General features: G+C 40.6%; 1 protein-coding gene across 6 annotated transcripts in view; it reads right to left on the reverse strand.

The window, feature by feature from the left end:
• Positions 1-479: 479 nt before the first annotated feature.
• OSBP2 (oxysterol binding protein 2) overlaps positions 480-24,558 on the reverse strand; it is a 173,749-nt gene continuing 149,670 nt past the window's right edge. For all 6 annotated transcript variants that reach the window (XM_072141998.1, XM_072142018.1, XM_072142009.1 and 3 more), the window contains 7 exons: positions 22,391-22,636; positions 15,456-15,576; positions 14,096-14,199; positions 9,399-9,494; positions 7,159-7,343; positions 4,034-4,254; positions 480-3,301 (listed from right to left, as the gene is read on the reverse strand). In XM_072141998.1, coding sequence (XP_071998099.1) covers positions 3,159-3,301; positions 4,034-4,254; positions 7,159-7,343; positions 9,399-9,494; positions 14,096-14,199; positions 15,456-15,576; positions 22,391-22,636 — 1,116 coding nt within the window. In that variant the 3' untranslated portion in view covers positions 480-3,158. The remainder of the gene's footprint in view (positions 3,302-4,033; positions 4,255-7,158; positions 7,344-9,398; positions 9,495-14,095; positions 14,200-15,455; positions 15,577-22,390; positions 22,637-24,558) is intronic.

Raw genomic sequence — 24,558 nt, forward strand, 5'->3', positions numbered from 1 at the left:
TATTATGAACTGTATATGAGGCAGAAGATGTATGTAACTGCCCCTGTCATGGTCCTGATTTTATATACATTTTCACTGATCCAGACAATGTTATATAGATATAAAAAATACAGCTACAATAGTATTAAGAAGAATATCTCTAGTGTAATGTCTAAAACTACTCTAGTTATTCCGCACTGTATGGGGTAGATTATAGTCCCATCGCTTCCAAATATAAGGAATAGCATTAAAACCATTTTGTCAATAAGCACTGTAGTCGCTGTGATGTCTGTATAAAAGGAAAATGTATTATTTTTTCTATGTATATGATATAAAAACTAATAATTCTATTACAAAAACAAGCAAATAATGCATGTACTGCTTGTGGGTTGTTAAAAATAATTTAACTTTAATGGGTCATAATATCAATGCCAAGGGGAATTATTTTTCTGGTTGTTTAAAATCCAAATAAAAAAATTAAATTAAAGAATAGTTATTAATATTTATGAAAAGAGTGACACATAATTTCCGATCTTAGAGCCAGACACCAATGAAACCACAATTTGTATTCAGATTAAGGTTGTTAAATATGTATATAACTTTAAACAAACAATGCAGGAATCAAGAATAACTTCCTCTCTGCCTCTCTGTTTATATGAGAAGCTTTAACCTGTTCTGTACTGGCGTTGAGTGTAATGATCAGGCAGGAAGAACATCTGAGCGGTGATGTCATGTAGCTTGCAACTGCTGCTGTAGCAGGTGTGAGCTATCGATGCCGCGTCATTGCTGAGTCTCTGTATACAAACAGAGGCCAGCGGTGATGGGTGGTGCCTTGCTGAACTGGTGTTCTGGGTAACTATAGTACATTTTTTATATTTATACCACCCTGGTGCCTATATTTAAAAACCCCTGACAACCCTTAGTCCTATAATACACACTCTTAAGTGGCAATGTAGACCTAACACAACTCTACTACATATTCAGTAGACTCTCACTCCACTCTACTCTTCGGGGATGTCTATATAAATATACACTTGTATATAAGGTCAGTAACCATGGCTGCAAAACGAGATGCAAGGCTGTGGTGCTATTGGGGAGGTCCTACATCTGCTGTTTTCATTATGTTGTTCCATGGTCTCTTCCCTTTGCTCTGATTGGCAGCTGGTTGGATACTACAGCTGTCACTCAAGGGAAGGGGCTGGGGAACAGCTTAGTGTAAACAGTATGTAGCTCTTCAGGATGAAGCCCCTCCCCTTGAGGCACTTGCTAAGCTGCAGTTTGTATTAAAAATTAAATTTACACAGTCATGTTTCTTGTAACTACGGTTTCCTCCAAAACAAAACAATGATTAGATTGCAGCCCCATTGGGGACAGGAACCGATTTGGCAAGTTCTGTGCAGCGCTGCATAATCTGTGTGCGATATATAAATAAAGAATTATTATTATTATTACATACACACTTCCATTCTCTATTAGGTTTCAGGAAATCTTATTGATACAGAAGTAAAGGAGTGATAGTACAGATAAGACTTATCTGTATCTTCAGTGCTGGTAATATCACTTACAATAGCACCCTTCATACTATAAAAGTACATTGATGATGTGTCTGACTTACAGTGCCGGCACGGATTCAGTCTTACACCAGTGTATGTGTATTTATTAATGTCGTTAACAGAAATCTGAAAAATGGTAAATTTTTGGCTCCATTAGCTGAAATGAGCTAAAGGAGCGCCAACTTATATCTATTAAAAAACATGGACGGTGCATACTGGGACTCCTCTATCAAGATTTAATATGACTTGTACCAGAAAACTATTTCTATCTGGCTGAGTAGACTTCAGATTTGGTGCACAGACAGATGCAACGGTATTATTAAGAGGGTGTAGTAGCCTTATACTAATTCTGAAGCATCTTTCGACAGCAGAATAAGGGATTAAAGTCAGCTGCAGCCCATGGAAACTGACCTGTATGTTGGTCTGATCCCAAAGGACGGGAGTCTTTGTATTATACAAAAATAAGACGCAAGGAATCCCTGTCTGTTGGCTGAACAGCAGTGCTGGCACAGTATTGAAGTTCATAAGACAGACGGGAAGTCCTTGCATCATATTTCTATGTGTCCTGCGCAATGTGTTCATTCCGTGGGAACATACATTTTTTTGGGTTGAAGAGGTTGGGCTGCACCCGCCCGGAGATAACTTCTCCCATAATTTCTAGAGAAAAAGCACCTGTTGATTACAGATTGAGTTATGTATTTGTGCAGCAAGAATCTATGCTAAAACAGTTTGCGTGAGGCAATATTATACCCTTCATACTACAAATTAAAAAAAAAAAAAAAAAGACTGTGGAACTATGGCGTGAGATCAAACCATGCAATGCAATGATGAAATTTAATAACCAGTCATTAATAGCCCAGGCTTACAAGGCAGTGCTGTTCTAAGAAGAGCAGGGTGAAATGGTACCCAATGAACCGAGATAGAACTGCCAACAAAAAGGGGCCAAGATCTTTGGAAAAGTGTCAATAAAAGTGCACTAGTCAATTAAAAAATAAAGTGATGTTATTCCACAGTGGTCTGAATTATAACTAAACACCAGACCCATCGCTCGGTGTATAAAGTCTTCAAGAACTGTACAAATGGCCGCTGCCATCAGAATTAGCGATTTCCTTGCTGCCCATAACTAAAAGCATATTATAATTTGTAAGAATATACATATGCATCTAATGTACATAAATAAATAATATAGCTAAGAGTACCTTCATTCCCTAAGCTGTGCTCAGAGTCTAAGATCGGCTCCAGAACTAGAGGAAAATCCTTACTGAACAAAGCCCAAGTATATATATATTTATACATTTATGTACGTGTATATATAGCAAATGTTAAAATAAACAGCAATAAAATAAATAATCTTATCTCCCAACTCTTAAAAGTTGATAAAAAAAAGAAATTCCAATGCTGTAGAACAAAAAATCTTTAGAAAATACACTTCAGATCCCTGATCCCCCTCGGATTTTCCCGCTCAGATGTGGATATTTTGGCATGTGTTTTGGTTTGTATATCTTATTTGTTCACATTGAAAGTCGGCCCTTGCCGCCTGTTCCTGAGCGTTGGAGAGTCATAGTCTGGTCTTTGCAGCTCCCCCTCATCGAGGATGTCGAGATCTGCAAGCTTTTGTCGTCTCTGTCAGAAAATATCAGGACATTTAGACCAGTCTTGCTTTTCCTTGCACTCCCAGTATCCTCCTTTATAGATGCACATGAGATCATTGGTGTGTGGATCGACCTTCCTCTCAAACCACAATGGCTGATATCCTTCATAGTCATTACCTACAAGTAGAGGAATAGTACATGTAACCAGATACACTACACCCTGAGCATCTATGATATTAAAGGGATTTTCTGGGCAAAAATCTAAATTCTGGTTTTGTGCATTAGGTGTGACCTCTTCTGGCCCTCATTTTGCTATTTCCATTAAGGTTACAGCCATCGTCAGAGTTCTGGCTATGAAAGGACGGGTACATCCCCTGTGATCTAGAGAAGTTGGGAAGGATGGAGGAGGCGGCCCCTCCTTGCACTCTATCACATGGCAGCAAATATCACAGGCTGGATGGGGTTTACTGGGGTAAGAGGCAGTTCTGCCCTGCGCCTGCTAACATCATGAATTACATTATGCAGAAGGCTTGTATGGAGCGAACATGATCTGCCATGATCTACCAAGGCAGTCTTATCAAATGTACAAAAAGGTTGATTTGATGTTGGTTGATCTGCAGACAAGGGGAGGAGAGAGCATGAACAGCTCCTGCGGGTACAGTGGAGTGCTGTAGTAATACTGTGCTGGGAGGGAAACCCTGTATGACAATAATGGGTAAAGCATATCCTGTTTACCACAGGATCTTCCATATACAGTAGACACTCTGGAAAGGTCCTAGATAATAACCAACATATACTGAGCATACCCCATTGTGCTTACTTATTAAGGTCCTCTGCATTTGGGCCCAAGTCAAAAAGTATGATGCACAACACAACTTTTTCACATACATACATTTAGCTTGTAAATACCTTCTTCTAAAGCCTCCACAGCCTCTGCCTCTCTCCTCCTCCGAACAGCTCTCTGTTTCTCCTCTAGCCGCTGCTTTTCCACATTGGCCTCATCCCACTTGCCATTCTCCATTAATCGCTGGTCTGGCCGATGTCGGCTATCCGTGGGGGCAGTGCTGTCATCAGGTTCATTTAGTGTAAGGGCGAGTTCAGAGAAGAAATACATATTGTCTGCATTGTCGCTGCAAAACATAAAATATTTTTTATGTGGGAAAATAGGAAACTTAGGCCTCTTCCACACTAGCGTTGCGTTTCACGTCAGGGTGCAATGCGTGAAAAACTGACGTTTTTGGCTGCGTTTTTGTTCCATTTTTCCTTGGAGTAATTAGCGTTTTTGCGTTTTTCACACGCGTGTTGTTAGCGTTTTTTTTGCGTTTTCGGCGCATTTTTCACGCGCGAGTCAATGGGAGAATCGAGCATTTTTCAAAGGGACCATGGTTTGGGATTAAAATGGGTTATTTAATTAAAAAATAATGTCTTCTGATAAGTTGCAAACATCTGCGATCTATTCTTCACTGTTCCCCGTGTATATTATCTCCCGACAAGTTAGCAGATGTGAAGAACAGTGAAGAAAAGAATAAAACCAGTGAACACAGTGAAAACAGTGACCACAGGATCATTTAAGAGAAAAACACAGTGCAGAACACAGTGCAGAATAGATTACAGATGTTCGGCGCATCTTCTTACTTGTCGGGAGATACGCGCGGAACGGTGCGGCCAAAATAGCACGTGAAGAACAATATATATGTGTGTGAAGAACAAATTGCAGATGTTTAAATACATCGCGCGTGAAAAACGCCAGTGTAGAAGGGGCTTTAGGGGATTCACAGGGTTGCGTGAGTGGTATCGGATGGTGTTGTAAGCAACTATGTGAGGAGTTCCAGCTACCACATAATGTTTTATTGCTACCTCCAGGTGCGACACGCCCTAGACGCACAGATGAGGGATACCCCCTTGACCATTAAACACCATCTGGTGCTCAACACCCTAATCTCCCCGGGAGATGGCAGAGGGGTTATATCACTAATATATAGACAATTGCTTGAAGAATACCATAAAAATTCCCATTAACAGTCCGCTCTAAATGACTCTAAAACTGACTTGGGCCCCTTGAGGGATGAGCAGTGGACATCCATCCTAGCCTGGACGCCTGAGCTGTCACCAAGTGAGAAACAAAGGCTCTCACAATTTCTCTGCCATAGAACATATAGGACACCAGTGTGGATGGATAGGGATGGCATAAGGAGTGATGACGGCTGCCCTTGCTGTGACAGCGAGGGGGCGCACTTGTTGCATGTGATGTGGGAGTGTTTTCATTTGGGAGCTTTCTGTAGCAAGGTATAAAAATTTGTTTAAAAAGTGTATGATGTGCAGATCCCTGCCACCCACATGGTATGCATTTTGAGTTGGTTAGAGGAGGTGTGAGATAAGAGGCGACTGGGGAAACTGATTGCATAACATTGGATCCAGGCTGCTCCTCCAAGAGTTTATTAACACAATGAATAAGATAATAAGGTTGGAAAAAGGGGTGTATCTCAAAAGTAAGGCAGAGAGACGGTTTGAAAAAAATTGGGGGCCCTGGCTCACCAGGATTACCATCTGCATGTATAAGAAGGAGCCTATTTCATGCATTGTAATGATCTAGATTTTAAATGTTTCATGGATATTGTGAACACATACTGGCTACTGTAAGCTCTATTCATTATAGATGTAACGGGGCATGCGTCCCTCGGTGTACTCAGGATGTTCTCTCTCATCTAAGGTATTATGTATAATGTATACTTCATACAGGAAATATTCTTTCATGCTGTACGGCTCTCGAGGGGAGGGGGAGGGTTTGTTTCTCCCTTTTTTTGGCGTTACTGTGTTTTGTAAAATGAAAAAAATGTTCAATAAAAAAGATTGGATTTAAAACTTTTTTTTTTTTTTTTTTTACTTATAGTTGGTGGAGGGGGTGTAACAGTAACTGTGCATGTAAGGCTGTGTTCACATCTAGTGTGCAGTCAGCGTATGCAGATGGAATGCTTTTACCAACTTCCATTTGCTCACTATACATTTGAGCGATAAGGGATAAGTAGTTAATGGAAAACCCTGTAAAATAACATTTTCTAAGCAACCTTTGCTGTGAGTTAAATGGTATTTTTGCAAATGCTGTGATACAATTAGCATCAATATTTGTTACCAATGTAGAAAAAGTTTTCTTGCAGCGAAGGTTAATGTAATCTCTCTTCATGCAGAGAAATCAATTCATTTGTAGATGAAAAAGGTGCTGATCTAACTCAATGCCATATACAGTAAATCAATATGCTTCTTTCTTATAGGGCAGATGTAATAACCACAGCCGTCTACCCCCAAGAAGAGACTCCACAAAGATGTATGTAACTGGATGAGAGATGGGAAAAAAATGGGCTGTTTTTTCTTTTATACATATTTTTAGAAATGTGCCAATGTAATATTCCTGAAACATGCTTTTCCACTTTAGATCAGAACAGATGTTCCAGATAATCCAACTGGGTAAAGAATGGCCTCCATATTTGCTCTTTGGGTTTCATAGGTTTAAAGGAAACCACCATGAAGAATCTACCATCATAAGTAGATATGATTGTAGACTCCTCCTGCCTATCTCTGCCATAATCTGTAATTTAATAATTCTGGAACCTAACTTGTTAAAACCTTTATTTTAGAAATAGGTAAATTAACTGTAGAGGCTACTGTGGCTTGGAGAAGACTTACAAATTCTGCATGTACGTTGAAGCACAAATGAGTACAAAAGAGACACAGCTATATTATCTGGACATGTGGAAGGACCCTCACACTCTTTTTCTAGACGTCTAGGATTATGATCACAGAATTAAGCGACGGTAGTGCTACTTCACTGGCACAGCCCTGTACCTACGACGGGACTGAGCTTAAGAACCAGGTTATTGCCAAGGCGTTAAAAAAGAAAAAACCCGAATATATATGACCCTCCTGCCACTTAAAGCCATTACCGTGTGATTACTAACATGGATATCTAAAAAATGTCTAACCCACCCTCTTGACCTCTACTTTATCTCATACTTATTCTATATGTCGCTGCAACTTACGGAAGGGGGTACTTTTTCCAGAGTAGTTTTGGGGGCAGTGTCTGGTACACGGTCTTCTGCTTCCCCTCAGCACTGCCATTTCCCTGACTACTCTGCACAATCTTCGCACATTCCATCTTTTCATCCCATGTTCCAGACAGGACATAATGTGCTTTTCCATTAGCATCTGTCACGACTCCTGTGACCTATAAAAGATAATGTGATTATTGGCGGATCAGTCCCTAGAATACATATGCTCATAAGTGTAATCTCTAGGAGAAGAAATAGTGCACATTCTTTACATTTCAAGTCAATATAGAATATAGTCTGTGTGCACAGGCCTCTATTACCTGTGCATACTGGAGCATTACAAAATGTTCCCTATTATTTCATAGATAAGTTTTGTCACCACCAATCCTAAGTATCAGTAATCAATATGAAGGTGTCCCGGGTAGAATATAAAGGTGAGGCAAATCGCCTGAATGGCCCTTCCACAAGCAGGATGTTGGGGTGTAGGTGGTTGTGGCTCCCCCCAATCTGATATTCATGTCTTCTTCTAATTGTTATAGAATGTGTTCAATATAAATCCAGTAGGATTTACTTACATTAAATATTCATTTAATACCAAAAATTGACAAGGGGGGGGGGGGTTGTACTCATTGTCATAAAGTTGAGCCCCTAACACATTCTCTCATTGTCAGCTCTAATTAGACAGTGAGTGTGTTAGAACACATAGGGGAATATATCATAGCTTAGCTTCTATTATGCTTGATTTGGTGGTATATTTCCTTCTTATATTAGTTCTTGGGAAATCATAATGGTCGCTTTAATAGCTCCTGGCAAGGTTTTCAATCATGATTACACGGTGTTATTAATCTTACCTTTACATTCACACACTCTCTCTCTATGCCTTAATTCATCATAGCATTGATGTCCTTTGAGGGTCAGTTCACAAATATCAATTGCATCAGTTTTTCATCAATTAGGATTTTTCTCATCAGTTTTACCCTCTTTGGAGGGTATTGCTGATTGGAGGACAAAAAAACTGATGCAACCAAATAATGTGAACGCCCCCAAATGGAAATACAGTAGATGGCAGAGCACCATGACCAACAACTGATCCAGCAAACTGTAGCTCTACAATCCCAGTTCACTACTAGTTCCATCAACTAGGGTATGCAATGTCCTATAATCCCCTCTATTATGTGAAATCTCATCTGTTTACTTATAAAAAAAAATCTCCTCATTTGCATATGAATTTAGGGGTGATTTTTTTTTTGAAGCGAGATTTCACCTGAAAAAAGCCTTTAATAAAAAGGTTGTATTCACATGAATGTATACCAAATTAGATACATCCCAGTTTAAGCACAGTCGATATAAGAAAATAGTGAAGAGCTAATACTCATGTCAATGTAGGAACTAATAACTGTTGTGCACAGGTCAGCATTTTATGACATGGAAGACTTTCCTGTGAATATTTTTTGAGACTCAGTGTTCATTATCAATGAATAAATGTGTTAGATGGCAGCCTAGCTCTGGCTGCAGGAGGAAGCTGGCTGGTATAAAACATGAACTTTTCATGCTCAGCTAGAAAGGAAACTGCTGAGAAATATATGTACGGCCTTTTATCCAGGAGGCAGCGCTCAGCATGGCGCCATTGTGAAAACCCTTAGTGAAGGAGCAGAACAGTGAGCGCTTCCACCACACTCCAGGATTATGGTTCTGCATTCATGACTACTCATTTACAAAGTGCAGCAACCTAAAATTAGAAGATGTTCACATTACACTGTAGTTCTGCTACCTGGAAGAAAGAGCTGACCCCATCTACTGCTCATTTATGATTTCAGAGACTCTGGTGGCATCACTTTCTGGGTGAGATCGTACAACTTTATCTAACTGCACCATGTACATACAGAAGATACTACTGTAAATGGACAATCTCATTTTAGATCCTTTGAACCACTAAGATGGAGTAAAAATGGCATTTTTATGCAATTATTTAAAAAATTTGCAAGTCATAAATCTGGCACTAAAAAAATTCCATTTTTTTAGCCACTTTTTGATGCCAGAAAGTCAAGAAAATCCTATGACAAATGTTACCAAATGTTTCTGTATTGTACATGCCATCCAAGTCTTGCTGAATATTGTTTCCTTCTACTCCAAAGTGTCACATCAGCCATATTTTAGTTTTGTTTATTTTTTAAGATAAAACAATGTAATACTCCAATAGGTCACAAAACATCCACTCTTGGATGCAATACCTTTCTTGCAATGTCCCTTGAGAAGTAGCTGTAAGGGGTGAATTTCAGCTGGCATTTATCCTTGGTTTTATAATTTGTAATCTCTATATCACCAGACTAAAGGAAAGAGAGACAGAGAGAGAAAATCAGTTTAGTAAAAATCTCACAAAATAATAATTTAAAAAAAAAATTAAAAATCATTTATATTTTGGCCAAGGTGAAGAAATGGACATTACACCTTAGCTAAAGAGTGCAAAAGGCACCTAACAATACTCCCCTAAAATATTACGGTAGCTTTTCTGCCCTGTATGTTGTCCGGCTCTGCCCTGTATTGAGTGGCCATGGATAACCTACTCTGCTCTGTGCTTTTCTCAGCGGCAGCTTACATATATACGCCTGGGCAGCCACTTGGGTCACAGTTTTATTCATGTGCGCGTGTGCAGGATTTCTGGTGGGAGGACAAATAAGTGGGGTCTGATAGAGGGGTTACTGCTTACCAAGGGCCACCTGATATCAGAAAAGATGAATTGGAGTTTTTATTTGTAAATGATGAGTCTTGTTGGGGCATACAGTGGGTAGGGAAACTATTGAGTCTTTGAAAGTAGTCACTCTTTGTTTCATTGCAGCCAATTGGTAAAATCAAAAGGTTCTTTATTTTGCTCATTAATGTGCACTCTGCACCTCATCTTGACAGAATAAATAGAAATGTAGATATTTTTGCTCATTTATTAAACAAGAAAAACTGAAATATTACATAAGTATCCAGCGCCTTTGCTCAGTATTGCGTAGAAGCTTCTTTTGAGCTAGTACAGCCATGTTTTTTCTTGGGAATGAAACAACAAGTTTTTCACACCTGGATTTGGGGATCCTCTGCCTCTTCCTTGCAGATCCTCTCAAGTTCCCTCATATTGGATGGTGAATGTTGGTGGAAGCCATTTTCAAGTCTCTCCAGAGATGCTCAATTGGGTTTAGGTCCGGGCTCTGTCTGAGCCAGTCAAAAATGGTCACAGAGATCTTCTGACACCACTGCTTGTTATTTTAGCTGTGCACTTAGGGTCGTTGTCTTGTTGGAAGGTGAACCTTCAGCCTAGTCTGAATACTCTGGAAGAGGTTTTCATCCAGGACATCTCTGTACTTGGCCGCATTAAAGGGGTATTCCAGGAATCAGCATAATTCATATAGAAGTGGGCACTCAAAATATAAGCTAATGTGTAATTAGTTGTTATTAAAAATTTTGCTCCCCTTAGCAGTAAATGCTTTGCACATACACTGTGATGGAGAATTAAAATGCTACTGGCCCTTTAATCAGTCCGTTAATTTCCTCAGCGCGGTCCGTTGCAGGACAGAAGATGGCTGCTGTACACATGTCCACATCACATGTCCTGTACCTGCCTGGGCAGGTCATGTGATCACCGCTATGTTTGGCTGTAGTTAGTTGGTTGCAGAGCATCCAGTATGGCCAGTGTTGTGGTGATGGCAGTTACACATCAATACTATGATAACAGAGCAAGAAAACCTGTTACATCATTACTGGGAGCAGAGTATAAGAGGTAGGAGGAGTTACTGTGAACTAAAGGATCATGGAACTTGTAGTTTCCAGTGGCGGCCATCTAAGTGATAACTCCACCTACTTTAGAGAGGCCATAAATTTTGTAAATCATAAAATCTAATTATTTAAGCTCCATTTTGTTACTAATGACATTGAGTATTGTTGTATTTATTTATATCATCATGGGTTTTTGTGTCAGACGTTCATATTCCCGGAATACCCTTTTAATCTTTCCTTCATTTGCAACCAGTCATCCTGTCCCTGCAGCTGAAAAACATGGAAATCAGCATGATGCTGCCACCACCATGTGTCACTGTTGGGATTGTATTTGGCAGGTGATGAGCAGTGCCTGTTTTTTTCCACACATACCGCTTATCTTTGAGAAATAAGACTCTTTGGTCTGATGAGACTTAGTCTGGGAGTCCTTCATGTGTTTTTTTGCAAACTGTATAAGGTTTTTATATGTCTTGCACTGAGGAGAGGCTTCTGTCGGAAGACTCTGCTATAAAGCCCTGCATGGTGGTGGGCTGTAGTGATAGTTGACTTTGTGGAATTTAGCCCACCTCTCTACTGCATCTCTGAAGCTCAGCCACAGTGATTTTAGGGTTCTTCTTTACCTCTCTCATAAAGGCTCTTTACCCATGATTTTTTAGTTTGGCTGGACGGCCAGGTCGAGGAAGAGTTGTGGTTGTCCCAACATTCTTCCATCTGAGGATCTTGGAGGCCACTGTGCTTAGGAAACTTGAATGCTGCAGAAATTCTTTTGTAACCTTGACCAGATTTGTGCCTTGCCACAATTTTTTCTCGGAGCGGCTTGGGCAATTCCTTAGACCTCATGACTCTCATATGCTCTGACATGCACTGTGAGGTCTTATATAGACTGGTGTGTGCATTACCTAACCAAGTCCAATCAGTTTAATTAAACAAAGCTGGACTCTAATGAAGGAGTAGAACCATCTCAAGGAGGATCAGAAGGAAATGGACAGCATGCAAGTTGCAAAGGGTCTGAATACTTATGACCATTCCATGTTCCAGTTTTTCTTGATTAATAAATTAGCAAAAATATGGGCTGCAGAGAGTACATTAAAGAACAAAAAATAAAATAACTTTTTTATCTTACCAATTGGCTGCATCGAAACAAATAGTGAAAAATTTAAAGGGGTTTAAATATTTCCATACCCACTGTGTACAAATTTTAATGCTTTTTTGCTGGAGCACATGCTGGTGACAGGTTCCGTCTAAAACTCTTCTTTTAATCTATTTTAAGCAGGAAGTGTCATGAAATCTGTTCTCTCCATTGCTGCTAAAAGAAGAATTGGCTGCGGCAGCTACACCGAAAAGATGCACAAAGCAGCTGTACAATTTATTAAGGAGATGACGGAGGTCGCTTTCAGATTGCATGACTGGGCAATATTCCAAAAATACATACAACTTTAGCTTGATCTCAAGGCTGCTCGTTATCAACCAAGACCTCTACATTAAATGTACTGGGTCCGAGCTTTGAAGCTTAATTGCTAGGGTTAATGTCTTATGGGTTGATTCAATGAAGCCAGAGAAAGACACACAGCAGAGCAGCATATCTTCCCTAACAAGTAAAGGATTGGCAAATTGAAATCCTCCCCGAGTTAAGAAGCCATTAAAATGCAGAAATTGGCTGTTCAGCCCAACAATAATCTAACATGTAGGATCTTTTCTAAAGATCACAGGGGGTTAAAAAAAATAATAACAACACAAAATACTCACCTAAATATACAGAGGTTCAGAAGTGACACCGATAGCTAATGGGTGCGCAGGTGTCTACAGAGCCTCTACTTACCAATAGAGGTGGGTGGTGATGGGCAGGACCGCACTCCACCAAACTAGAGTCGGGTTAGTCCCATTGGGACTAAAAAAAATCCCTAATTCTGGACAACCCCTTTAATGCTATTTTGCAGCAGGTGCAGTATGAAGGGTCAGCAAGTCTTTGTTTTTGAGAAGTTTTTTTGTGTTATTTGGGGTATTAATATTTTGTGGTCTGACTTAAGGTAGAGCATTTATAAGTTTCTCACTGTCCTGCTATTTCTAGTAGGTTTCTAAAGGGCCATGTTAGGGGCTCGAGGAAAAGCAGATTAAAGGGGTTATCCAGGTTTAAAAAATTTCTTATGGCCGGGCTGGGGAGGGCTAGTTAAACATAATAAACATGTACTTACCTCGTCCGGCGCCACTGATGTCCCGCGCCGCGGTCCCTTCGATTGTTCTGTTTGTTTTCAGGGGCACGGAAGCCGCGCACAGGGAGCTTCCGGTCCGCGATGTGGACGGCTCCTCCCATCCGTCCCTATCTCTCAGCGTTGTAAGCCGGAAGCTCTTCTGGCCGGAAGCTCTCTGTGCGCACTTGTAATGAAACCGGCGCACAGAGAAGACCGGCCGCGGCGCTGGACATCGGCAGCGCCGGACGAGGTAAGTACATGTTTATTGTGTTTAAATAGCCCTCCCCAGCCCGGCCATAAGAAATTTTTTAAACCCGGATAACCCCTTTAAAAGAAGTCATCCATGAAATTTATGGGAGGGACCAGAATTTCTTTTCATTGCAGTGAGAATGTTGGAACTTTGAAACTATGAAAAAAGTACTTCTTATTAAAGGGGTTATCCGGGTAAAAAATTTCTTATGGCCGGTTTCATTACAAGTGCGCACAGGGAGCTTCCGGCCAGCCGGAAGCTCCCATGCGCACCATCTCCAAGCGCTTACAACGCTGAGAGATAGGGACGGATGGGAGGAGCCGTCCACATCGCGGACCGGAAGCTCCCTGTGCGCGGCTTCCGTGCCCCTGTAAACAAACAGGGGCACGGATCGAAGGGACATCGGCAGCACCGGAGGAGGTAAGTACATGTTTATTATTTTTAACTAGCCCTCCCCAGCCTGGCCATAAGAAATTTTTTAAACCCGGATAACCCCTTTAAGATTAAGAAATCCCATTTTTCATTTGGTCTATTGAGCCTATTACCTTTATGATGTAAGGTATGTATACTATATGTATAGTGATCCGTAACAGCGCAGTCTAACACAAATTACTCCAATTCAAGGGAATTTCATTCTTTATTCTCTGAACAATGTACTGCTATTTATGGATTACCACAATGGATATGTTCATTTCTCTTTTGAACCTTTCCTGCTTTAGGATAATAACCTTACCTGGTCTATCCAGAGTTTGCCTACGATGATGTTGTGCACGGTGGAGGTGACCTTCTTCCACACATAATGGTTCCCACTGGAAAGAAACTCCAAGTGGATATCCCCTGTGACAGACACAGACAACACTGGAGTAATTGGTATGTTAATGTAGCACATATTTGCCTCAAGATAAAATATTACTGTCTCATGATGAACACAGAAAGGATACGTATAGGAAAAATAGGTCAGCTAAGTGTATGCAGTAGTAGAATGCACAGACTGGGAAATTAGACTAAGAGGGGACATTCTGTGTAAATAAATGGAGGGTTGTGTATTTGGGAACTAATCACATCCTTAGTGCTGCATAAACCAGGTTCTCCACAGTGAAGTTGTTAGGAGTAGACAGGAGGAGGTGGCTATGGCGTTCGTGTCTGTGCAATGAAGCAGCAGAGGGATCGATTGTCAGTTTTTCCAGGCTTGTCCCCTAGTAATTCCTCCGAGTAGGCAGCACCATCGGTGGGTAAATTGTGTGCAATATATTTTATTATGAATTCATTGTATTCTAATGAGGTTTACTGTATAATGTCACATGGTGTTAATGCAGGTTATCCTACTGGCTAGCACCCTGGAACTTTCCAGAAGCTGAGACCTAGAATCTATAAATATAGGCTCAGTCTTCCTGACTAATTTTCTTCAGAGATACATCTCTGCCAAATGGTATCAAAGCTGATATACCTCCAATAAGATTGCCCAGCCCCACTATACCACTATATCAGGGCTTATGTCCAATTCTCACTGCTGCAACAAGGAAGTTTAACTGTACTTCAGTTAACCAACAGCTTGCTAATAGAGTGGAAGTTGCACAGCCTGACCTGTATGCAAGTTCTCTCTGGGACTCCCCGGTAACTATAGCCACATAGCCAATTCCCATGGAGAACCGCATTACCATGTGGTGCCCCTTTTCTTGCTTCACCTTGCTGGCCTTGACAGGTGTCGAAGGGTCCTACAATTGAACTGTGCTAAGCCACAACAAAGCCAGTCACTCATCTCTTGGTTCACATCTGCCATCATACACAGTAAGGAACTGGTGGAAATGTTGCATATACTTCTGGGTATTAACATTGCATAAAGTATCATCTAGGGTGCACAACAAAATCACAGAGAAATTGATGTCACTGGTTGTCACGAGTTTCATGTTGTCCTATTGTAGTAAAGTTTTTGAGAAATGAAGTCAAATCCTATTAAAGAGTAGCCATTATTGTCCCAGTGTGAAAACCCCTTTAAGCTTGACCAAGGCTACTTTTAAGGTTCAATATGTTATTGCTAAAGATATTTAGGTTTGTGACCTTGAATGTCAGGTTATACGCTCAATAGGCCTTACCTAATGGCATAATGGAGAGATATTTGCCCCTGAATTTACTGGCAATGGTGATTTCCTGCCACAGGCTCCAGCCGTTCCTGGAGTAGACATGATGAGCGGCAGCCGGGGGGTGATGACTGACCTGATGGTGAAAACAAGAAAAATTTATATTTCACCCAGTTATTTATTAAAGTTCAAATCCCTACAGTGAAGACTTGCGTCATACAGATCAAACAAGTTGGCTTCTGTTTGTTTGGAGCAATTACTGAATTTTACATACTTCACATTGAATTACACAGTTCCTCTCTCATTTTTAACTTCTATCAAAAATGTATGATAACCATGACGACTGCTGACCTATTCTTACTAGGCTGAGCATGCCCTTTAATAACCTGCATCTTTGGAGGTTGTTTCACCAGAATAACCCCATACAATATGCCATAGGACCACTCAGGTGGACTAGAGTTCCACATGTACAATTATCCAATTTCCAAATTTACTTACTATTTATATATTATGAATTAAGTATGAATGATGTATCAAAACTTTGGTTCTTCTTCATTACTTTCATATTTAGAATGGTTCAGTACTGGGTTTCTGTCATTTCCGGGACAGAATGACTTGTGCTGTTGTACATACTCCTAGTAGCTATCTGCAGGGGAATCATCAGAAGAGACATCGGGTAGGAAATCCTTTGTATAGATGTGTCGGGTTGGGGAATCATTTGAATAGCTGTGTGGGGCCAGCGGCAGGGCATGGACCACATCATCAGGAAAAATATCATGAACTGTCCTTATATGGTGTTTATAGGGCTTCCCCAGACACAAAGGAGGAGACTTATCAATGTGTCTACACCAGAAAACTGAAGTCATTTGCAGTTGAAATGCTGTGCACCACACTTACAAAAGGTTTTAGACCAATTTTTCTGACTGTTTTCTGACTCCTACGAAAAAGGGTTCATGCACCAAAAAATTTAAAATTGTGGCCCAGCAAATAGACCAACTAAAAGGAGGTGCAAAGTAGGAATCGAAAGTCTCATACTGCACCAGTATCATCCTGCATCAGACACAGAGATTAAACTGGCGCAGCAGAGATCTGTTTAGTTCAAAAGACAGACACATTAATAAATCTCCCCCAAGGATTCTAAATTAATTCATGTTATTATTTACTGGTGAAGAGCAACATGTTTAGGTCGAGGAGATGGACCTTCATCACGATTAAAAACATACTTGCTTTTCCCCTTCCTTACATATACAAACATTTCTTACCACAACCCAAAATGTCTAAAGTTGTGACATACTGTAATTAAAGATAATTCCGTGTCCTTTAAGTCAAGTTCTACAGGAGAGGTTTTTAAGATCAAGCAAAACCTTCTTGTTCATCTGACTATGTCATTTACCTTGTGGACTGTACCTCTGGCCTTCAATATGTGGGTGGCAGAATTCAGACCCTTAGGGTCCGCATAATTGGCTACAGGTTTAAGACAAAAATTTGATTTCTAAAACAAAGCTTCTCAAAAACACTTATGGTATATTTGTAGCATAAGAAACATTTTAGTGCGATAAAAGTCACTCTAATAGAACAAATTCCAGCAGAGAATACAAATAGGGTAAGAACCCTAAATCACAAGGAATCTTTTTGGACCTTCAAACTTAATAATCTACATGGTTATCATACCTGCATGGTATGAATGAAGTAATAGAGTCTGAGAATTAGTCCTCCCTTTAATCACACACAAGATCTGCATTTTTCTAAATAATGTTCTAGCCATTATACGTTTATTGAAAACTCACCTCACAAAATAAACCAACCGGTGTGTACCTCTTTGACTTTCGTAGGTGTTCTTTGCCACTGCGGCTAATCTAATTGTTAAGTCGCTTGTCCTTTACAAGGAGAGTTATAGGCTTAGAAGGATATTAAGCTGCGCTTCATTAGCTTTTGGAAGTTGTCTGGTCCTCAAGCCACTACTGTAGCAGTAGTAGTTACCACTTAGCAATGCCATGGAAATCCTTTATTAAGCACCCCCTTCTAATCAGAATGAGAAGACTGTCTCCTAACTACCATAGTATGGCTAATAATGTCCTAGAAATCTATAATAATATCATGGTGTGAAAAGAACTTGAAGGATACAGATTTCTTTTTTCTTTATTTAAAATATAAATAGACACTCTTTCTAATATTTATTTAAAATGAGTAAATATATGTTGTTATTTATTATTTTACTATATGAAATTTGAATACTAAATCCCAGTGGTCATACGACTCCGGTAGCCGCGTGAATAGGTGAGATTGTGACTTTCGTTAAAAGGGTTTTTTTTCTGGGTTGTGCTAATATACACTCACCGGCCACTTTATTAGGTACACCTGTCCAACTGCTTGTTAACACTTAATTTCTAATCAGCCAATCACATGGCGGCAACTCAGTGCATTTAGGCATGTAGACATGGTCCAGACAATCTCCTGCAGTTCAAACCGAGCATCAGTATGGGGAAGAAAGGTGATTTGAGTGCCTTTGAACGTGGCATGGTTGTTGGTGCCAGAAGGGCTGGTCTGAGTATTTCAGAAACTGCTGATCTACTGGGATTTTCAAGCACAACCATCTCTGGGGTTTACAGAGAATGGTCCGAAAAAGAAAAAACATCCAGTGAGCGGCAGTTCTGTGGGCGGAAATGCCTTGTTGATGCCAGAGGTCAGAGGAGAATGGGCAGACTGGTTCGAGCTGATAGAAAGGCAACAGTGACTCAAATCGCCACCCGTTTCAACCAAGGTAGGCAGAAGAGCATCTCTGAACGCACAGTACGTCGAACTTTGAGGCAGATGGGCTACAGCAGCAGAAGACCACACCGGGTGCCACTCCTTTCAGCTAAGAACAGGAAACTGAGGCTACAATTTGCACAAGCTCATCGAAATTGGACAGTATCAACGGTTCAGGCTGGAGGTGGTGGTGTCATGTCAATATGGACCAAAATCTCTGAGGAATGCTTCCAGCACCTTGTTGAATCTATTCCACGAAGAATTGAGGCAGTTCTGAAGGCAAAAGGGGGTCCAACCCGTTACTAGCATGGTGTACCTAATAAAGTGGCCGGTGAGTGTATGTTTGTAGATAGTATAGTATGTTTTTTAGCCTGGTGAAAGTCCATGTCCTTGACCGAAACGCGTTGCCACTAAAGAACCCAAAGATTTACCTCCTCGGCGCAAGATTCAAGTTTCTTTAGAGCGTCAATCACTACTTCCATTATGGATTACACTTATCTAACCAGATTTAGCGTTTTTTCTTCTAAATGACCTTACTTTACATAATAAATAACTTTTGGCACAAAAAAATAAATATTTTTTTTTGCTACTTTTTTTATATATCACTTTGTCCCACAAGAGGACAATAACATTGTTAGATCTCTTATATAATACATTGCTCTTCTTATGTAGTGTAGCGGATTATATTTTCCCTAACAGGCCCTTATTAGGCCCGGGCCTCCAGCATGGCCAAATAAAAAATTAACACAATTAGAGATGAGTGGACCTATAGTTTCAGTTCAGGTTCAGCCGTGTAACCTGGACGTAATGCCTAATTGGTGGCCGAAGGCCAATAGGGCAAATTGACACCCCTTGCTACTAGTCATGAACATAATTGCTCCCTCAGCAGCTCCTTGGACACTGCGCCCATGTTTGACTCTGGTTTTCAAAGGGTTAACCTACGGATAGGAGGAAAAATGGAATGCCTTCATCCTGAGTGTTAGTAGAAAGGCGTTATGTCAGAAGAAGTGCCCTTAGAGGAAATCTACCACTTGCGTGGGAGTAATGTTAGCTAGATATACTTTTAAATAATATATCTGTCAGTGTCTGCTCTCCAATCCCGGCACATATCTTTATAAAGCTTGACAAGCTGGCAATCCTTTAAAAATCCTTTACAAAATATTCTAATTAGCCTCTGGTGCTCTGTGACGTACATAGAGCGCCCGAGGCTAATAATTATGCTGCCTCCTGCAGCGATAGTCACCTCCTCTCCCCTGCTGGAGAGCTCAGTGATGTCATGCAGGAGGCGTGCATAATTATTAGCCACTCTATGTTCATCACAAAGGCTGCCAGCTAATAATTCTGCACGCCTCCTGCGTGACTTCACTGAGCAGGGGAGAGGAGGTGACTATTACTGCTGGAGGCATGAATAATTATTAGCCTCGGGCACTCTATTTACTTCAAAGAGCGCCTGAGGCTACTTAGCATATTTTTAAAAGTCTTTTTTTTACACAAATGCCAGCGTGTCAAGACCAACCAAGATATTTGTCGGCAGCGGGGAGAAGACACCAACAGGTAGGTATATTTGGCTTAAATTATAACCATGCAAGTGGTAGTTTTCCTTTCATGAGTACAGTGAAAAGTCGATGTGAATGTCATTAAAGGGTTAAACTACATTTTTTTTTGCATACTCTGTTTTCACACAAACATTATAATAACTGAATTACCAGGTGTAAAACTAACATAAAATCACTTTTGCTTCTGGTATAAATGTCAGTCGGAAAGAGAAATCTTCGTAATTCCTATCGCTGGGATAAAATAGGTTAAGATTTCATTGTTGTGGTGTAAATTAGACTGCAGCACTAAGTTTGCCTTCCCAAGGCTTTCTGGGAAAGAAATATAGGATCTATGTTCTTCTAAATCAGCCATTAGGGATTTTAAAAGATTTACAAAGTCCTGTCTGCCCCTTTACTAGATACTTAGAGTAATTAAACTCTTATTTTTACCTGCAGGCTCATGAAGACCTGGGTACATATAAAGGTCTTATTATCCGTAATGATTGGAACGACATGGAAAAGAAGCACGGGATGATACTCTCAGAGAATGGCAGTGCTGGTTTCATGCTACAATATTTGTCATTTACACAAACAGATGTTTATCCCCTAGTGCTGATTGACAGCTTTGTCTTGCTGACAGTAAATGGGGGGGGGGGGGGCAATCAGCAGTTGGAGGAACAGGGTTGTAGATTAGGCTACATTCACATTGAATTTTATAAGATAAGATATAAGATCTCTAAGACTATGCAGACTGTCCACAGTGAAATGGTATGATCTTATATCTTATCCACTCAATGCTAGCATCAACACTTTTGTACTATTACAACAAATATCTTTATGTATATTTTTTTATGTATACATTTAAAGTTATTATTTTTAGCTATTAATTTGGACCTGATGAAGGCAACAATAGGATCCCAAAACGCGCTGCCCACCGTCTATACCTATATACAATAAAATCACATAGACAAACGTTGGCAGACGGAGGGATCCTTTTTTCCTCCATCTCCACAGTATATTTTGCAGACTATGGGAAACACAGGAGAGAAAGATGTAGAAAGGTATTTGCCCAGTGAGGGCCATAATAGCCTATGGAGGACGGATGCACAGTTCTGAGTGTACACTCTGGCTGCTTCCTCCAGGGGGCATGGGGGCAGGATGATATATCCCATGTCTTTGCCCTCCATTGTAAGGGTATGTGGGGAATCAGCCCGACATATCCTTCCACGAGAGGGTAAAAATATGCTATGAATTTAGCCTTACCTACGTAGATATACAAAATCTAAAATCAAGACACACCACAGTGGGTAATGATGATAATATATCAGTTGCACTACTATACTGTCAAGTCAAGCTTTACACCTCCTGTTAGTTGGCTTAGTTTACAACAGACAGTTTCATATTATTCCATTATCATTATACACTCACCAGCCACTTTATTAGGTACACCTGTCCAACTGCTCGTTAACACTTAATTTCTAATCAGCCAATCACATGGCGGCAACTCAGTGCATTTAGACATGTAGACATGGTCAAGACAATCTCCTGCAGTTCAAACCGAGCATCAGTATGGGGAAGAAAGGTGATTTGAGTGCCTTTGAACGTGGCATGGTTGTTGGTGCCAGAAGGGCTGGTCTAAGTATTTCAGAAACTGCTGATCTACTGGGATTTTCACGCACAACCATCTCTAGGGTTTACAGAGAATGGTCCGAAAAAAGAAAATACATCGAGTTCGATGGCAACAGTGACTCAAATCGCCACCCGTTACAACCAAGGTAGGCAGAAGAGCATCTCTGAACGCACAGTACGTCGAACTTTGAGGCAGATGGGCTACAGCAGCAGAAGACCACACCGGGTGCCACTCCTTTCAGCTAAGAACCGGAAACTGAGGCTACAATTTGCACAAGCTCATCGAAATTTGACAGTAGAAGATTGGAAAAACGTTGCCTGGTCTGATGAGTCTCGATTTCTGCTGCGACATTCGGATGGTAGTTTCAGAATTTGGCTTCAACAACATGAAAGCATGGATCCATCCTGCCTTGTATCAACGGTTCAGGCTGGTGGTGGTCGTGTCATGGTGTGGGGAATATTTTCTTGGCACTCTTTGGGCCCCTTGGTACCAATTGAGCATCGTTGCAATGCCACAGCCTACCTGAGTATTGTTGCTGACCATGTCCATCCCTTTATGACCACAATGTACCCAACATCTGATGGCTAATTTCAGCAGGATGATGCGCCATGTCATAAAGCTGGAATCATCTCAGACTGGTTTCTTGAACATGACAATGAGTTCACTGTACTCAAATGGCCTCCACAGTCACCCGATCTCAATCCAATAGAGCATCTTTGGGATGTGGTGTAACGGGAGATTCGCATCATGGATGTGCAGCCGACAAATCTGCGTTAACTGTGTGATGCCATCATGTCAATATGGACCAAAATCTCTGAGGAATTCTTCCAGCACCTTGTTGAATCTATGCCAAGAAGAATTGAGGCAGTTCTGAAGGCAAAAGGGGGTCCAACCCGTTACTAGCATGGTGTACCTAATAAAGTGGCCGGTGAGTGTATATTTCATATCATGGCATTGGCCCGTCCACGTTTCCCTATTCTGACAGGCACACTTTTTCATAAAAGTCAAAAAGCTAGACCATCTCCAGATCTCCTCACCTGTTCACAGATTGACCGGAACCCTAAATCTTCTAGTCGGTCAAGTTCAAATGTTTCCCCCAATAAAGGATTGAATGGTTTTGCAGTCCGGTGGACTGTGGTAGAATAGGAAGACACAGAGAAGGCTGCCACAAAGCACATCTGTTCTATCGAGTTTTCACATTTCACTGCCTTGTCCAACAGCTCGTGGTATTCCAAGTCTTCTGTGAGTCTCTGCAGCATGGACAGCGGCTCATTGAAATTGACCTACAAGGACAACAAAAAGTGAGTAACAGCAAAAATCACCCAGATCTCTATATTCCTAGACTAGATCAGTGCTTCACCGAAACGTTGCTCTACGTGAAATAAATTTCACTTCAACTTTTCATTGTTGTATGGAGTGCTGCCTGCCTTTCTTCATGTATATTCCTAGACTGTGTACCCCTAATAAATTACATGATTGTGGGCCCTAATACTACAACACAGCACAAAGAAAACGTATCACCAGAAAATGACCCTTTTTTCAATCAGGATTTTATGTTCAATCTATATTTTAGTAATTTTTGATTATTTTATTTTAATTTTCCATGTCACTTTACTTTTTAATAATAAGTACTATATACTATACTGCAATGTTTAACCTGTCCACTAGGTTAAGTAATAGACTTGCCACTTGTTCATTCTGTAGGGGTTTGCTTCGGAGCAGTCACCCCATTTACATCACAGACAGGATTACAATAGAAGAACCTCTATTACCTTACATTATAATTAACATCTCATCTGCATAGAACATGGCTAGAAGACCCTTCATAGACGTCAATGAGTGACTGTGGTCTTGAAGCTGCTGTAAAGGATGTCAATAGATGCTGTAACTAGAGCTAAGGAAAATGGCTGTACCTATAACTACAGACAGTCCCCGGGTTACGTACAAGATAGGTTCTGTAGAATTTGTTCTTAAGTTGAATTTGTATGTAAGTCGGAACTGTATACTTTATAATTGAAAAAAATTTTTTAGGTCTCTATGACAATTGGATTTTGAAAATGTTTTGTTTTCATAAGAACCAGGATTAATAATACATTTTAGTTGCAGACGCCTTTAATAACTGTAAATAACCAACATCCAGAGGTCTGTCTGTTTGTAGGGATTGTCTGTAAGTCAGGTGGTCTAAAGTAGGGGACCGCCTGTATATGTTGAAATCACATCAGATGCCTACCATTAAGCTAAGATTGCAGGACTAGATCCTACATTTGTTATGAGATTTGAGATTTGAGAGTGTGAAAACACTTACCATAGGCCAATGGTGTGGGAGTATCTTTTTACACACATCTCATAATATGCCAAAAAATAGCTTTTTTTTTTTAATAATAGAAACTCCTATGAATACTGGTTGAGTTGGCTGGATGTTTTAAACATGAAGGTATCACCAGAAGACTTTACTTTTGGGTAATTATGCTATTTAAACTTGATGTTTAATCCGTTATCCAAAATCATTGGTAAATAACTGTGCGTCCCCAAACTCTCTACTCCAATCTGTTTCCCCAGCTAAACCAAAATAGAACACTACTACCCTCCTAAAATCTAACCTAACTCTGCACAAACCATGTTCTACTGAGCCTCTACAATGTAAATGTAAACTGCACTTATAACTAGATCATACAATGGGGCTCATTTACTTACTCCGGGTCTTCCGGCGATTCACTAAGGTCGTGCGCCCGATTTCCACTAGGTGTCCCTGCTGTGCCGAGGTCCGCCGAAGTTCACTATCCTATTCCTAGTGCAGGTAAGCGCGTGTCAAGCAACAATTAGCGCGATATTTCAGAATACGTCGGTTTACCGACGGCCACGCCACCTGTTTTTCGTCGCATGCAAGCCAGCGGCAATGCAACACAATACGGTCGTGTGCGCCAAACCTGGAGCAATTCAGCGCAAAACGGTAAAATTCGGAAAACCCGGTGGAAAAACGCGATTCGGACCCTTAGTACATATGCCCCAATGTGCTCCCAGAAGAGGGACGGGATAACATTATGCTAAATATTTCTATTTCTAATGACAAATCAGATAAGACCCATCAAATGTCTCATTCCCACTGGAGCCATTAAGAAGCCATTAACCCCACCAGACAAGTGTGATCGCTTCTGTGTAGCAGGGTAGATGGGTGGTGTAGCATACCCGGGAATATCATGACACA

The sequence above is a fragment of the Engystomops pustulosus genome, chromosome 1, assembly GCF_040894005.1.
Source record: "Engystomops pustulosus chromosome 1, aEngPut4.maternal, whole genome shotgun sequence".
Taxonomy (NCBI): Eukaryota; Metazoa; Chordata; class Amphibia; order Anura; family Leptodactylidae; genus Engystomops; species Engystomops pustulosus.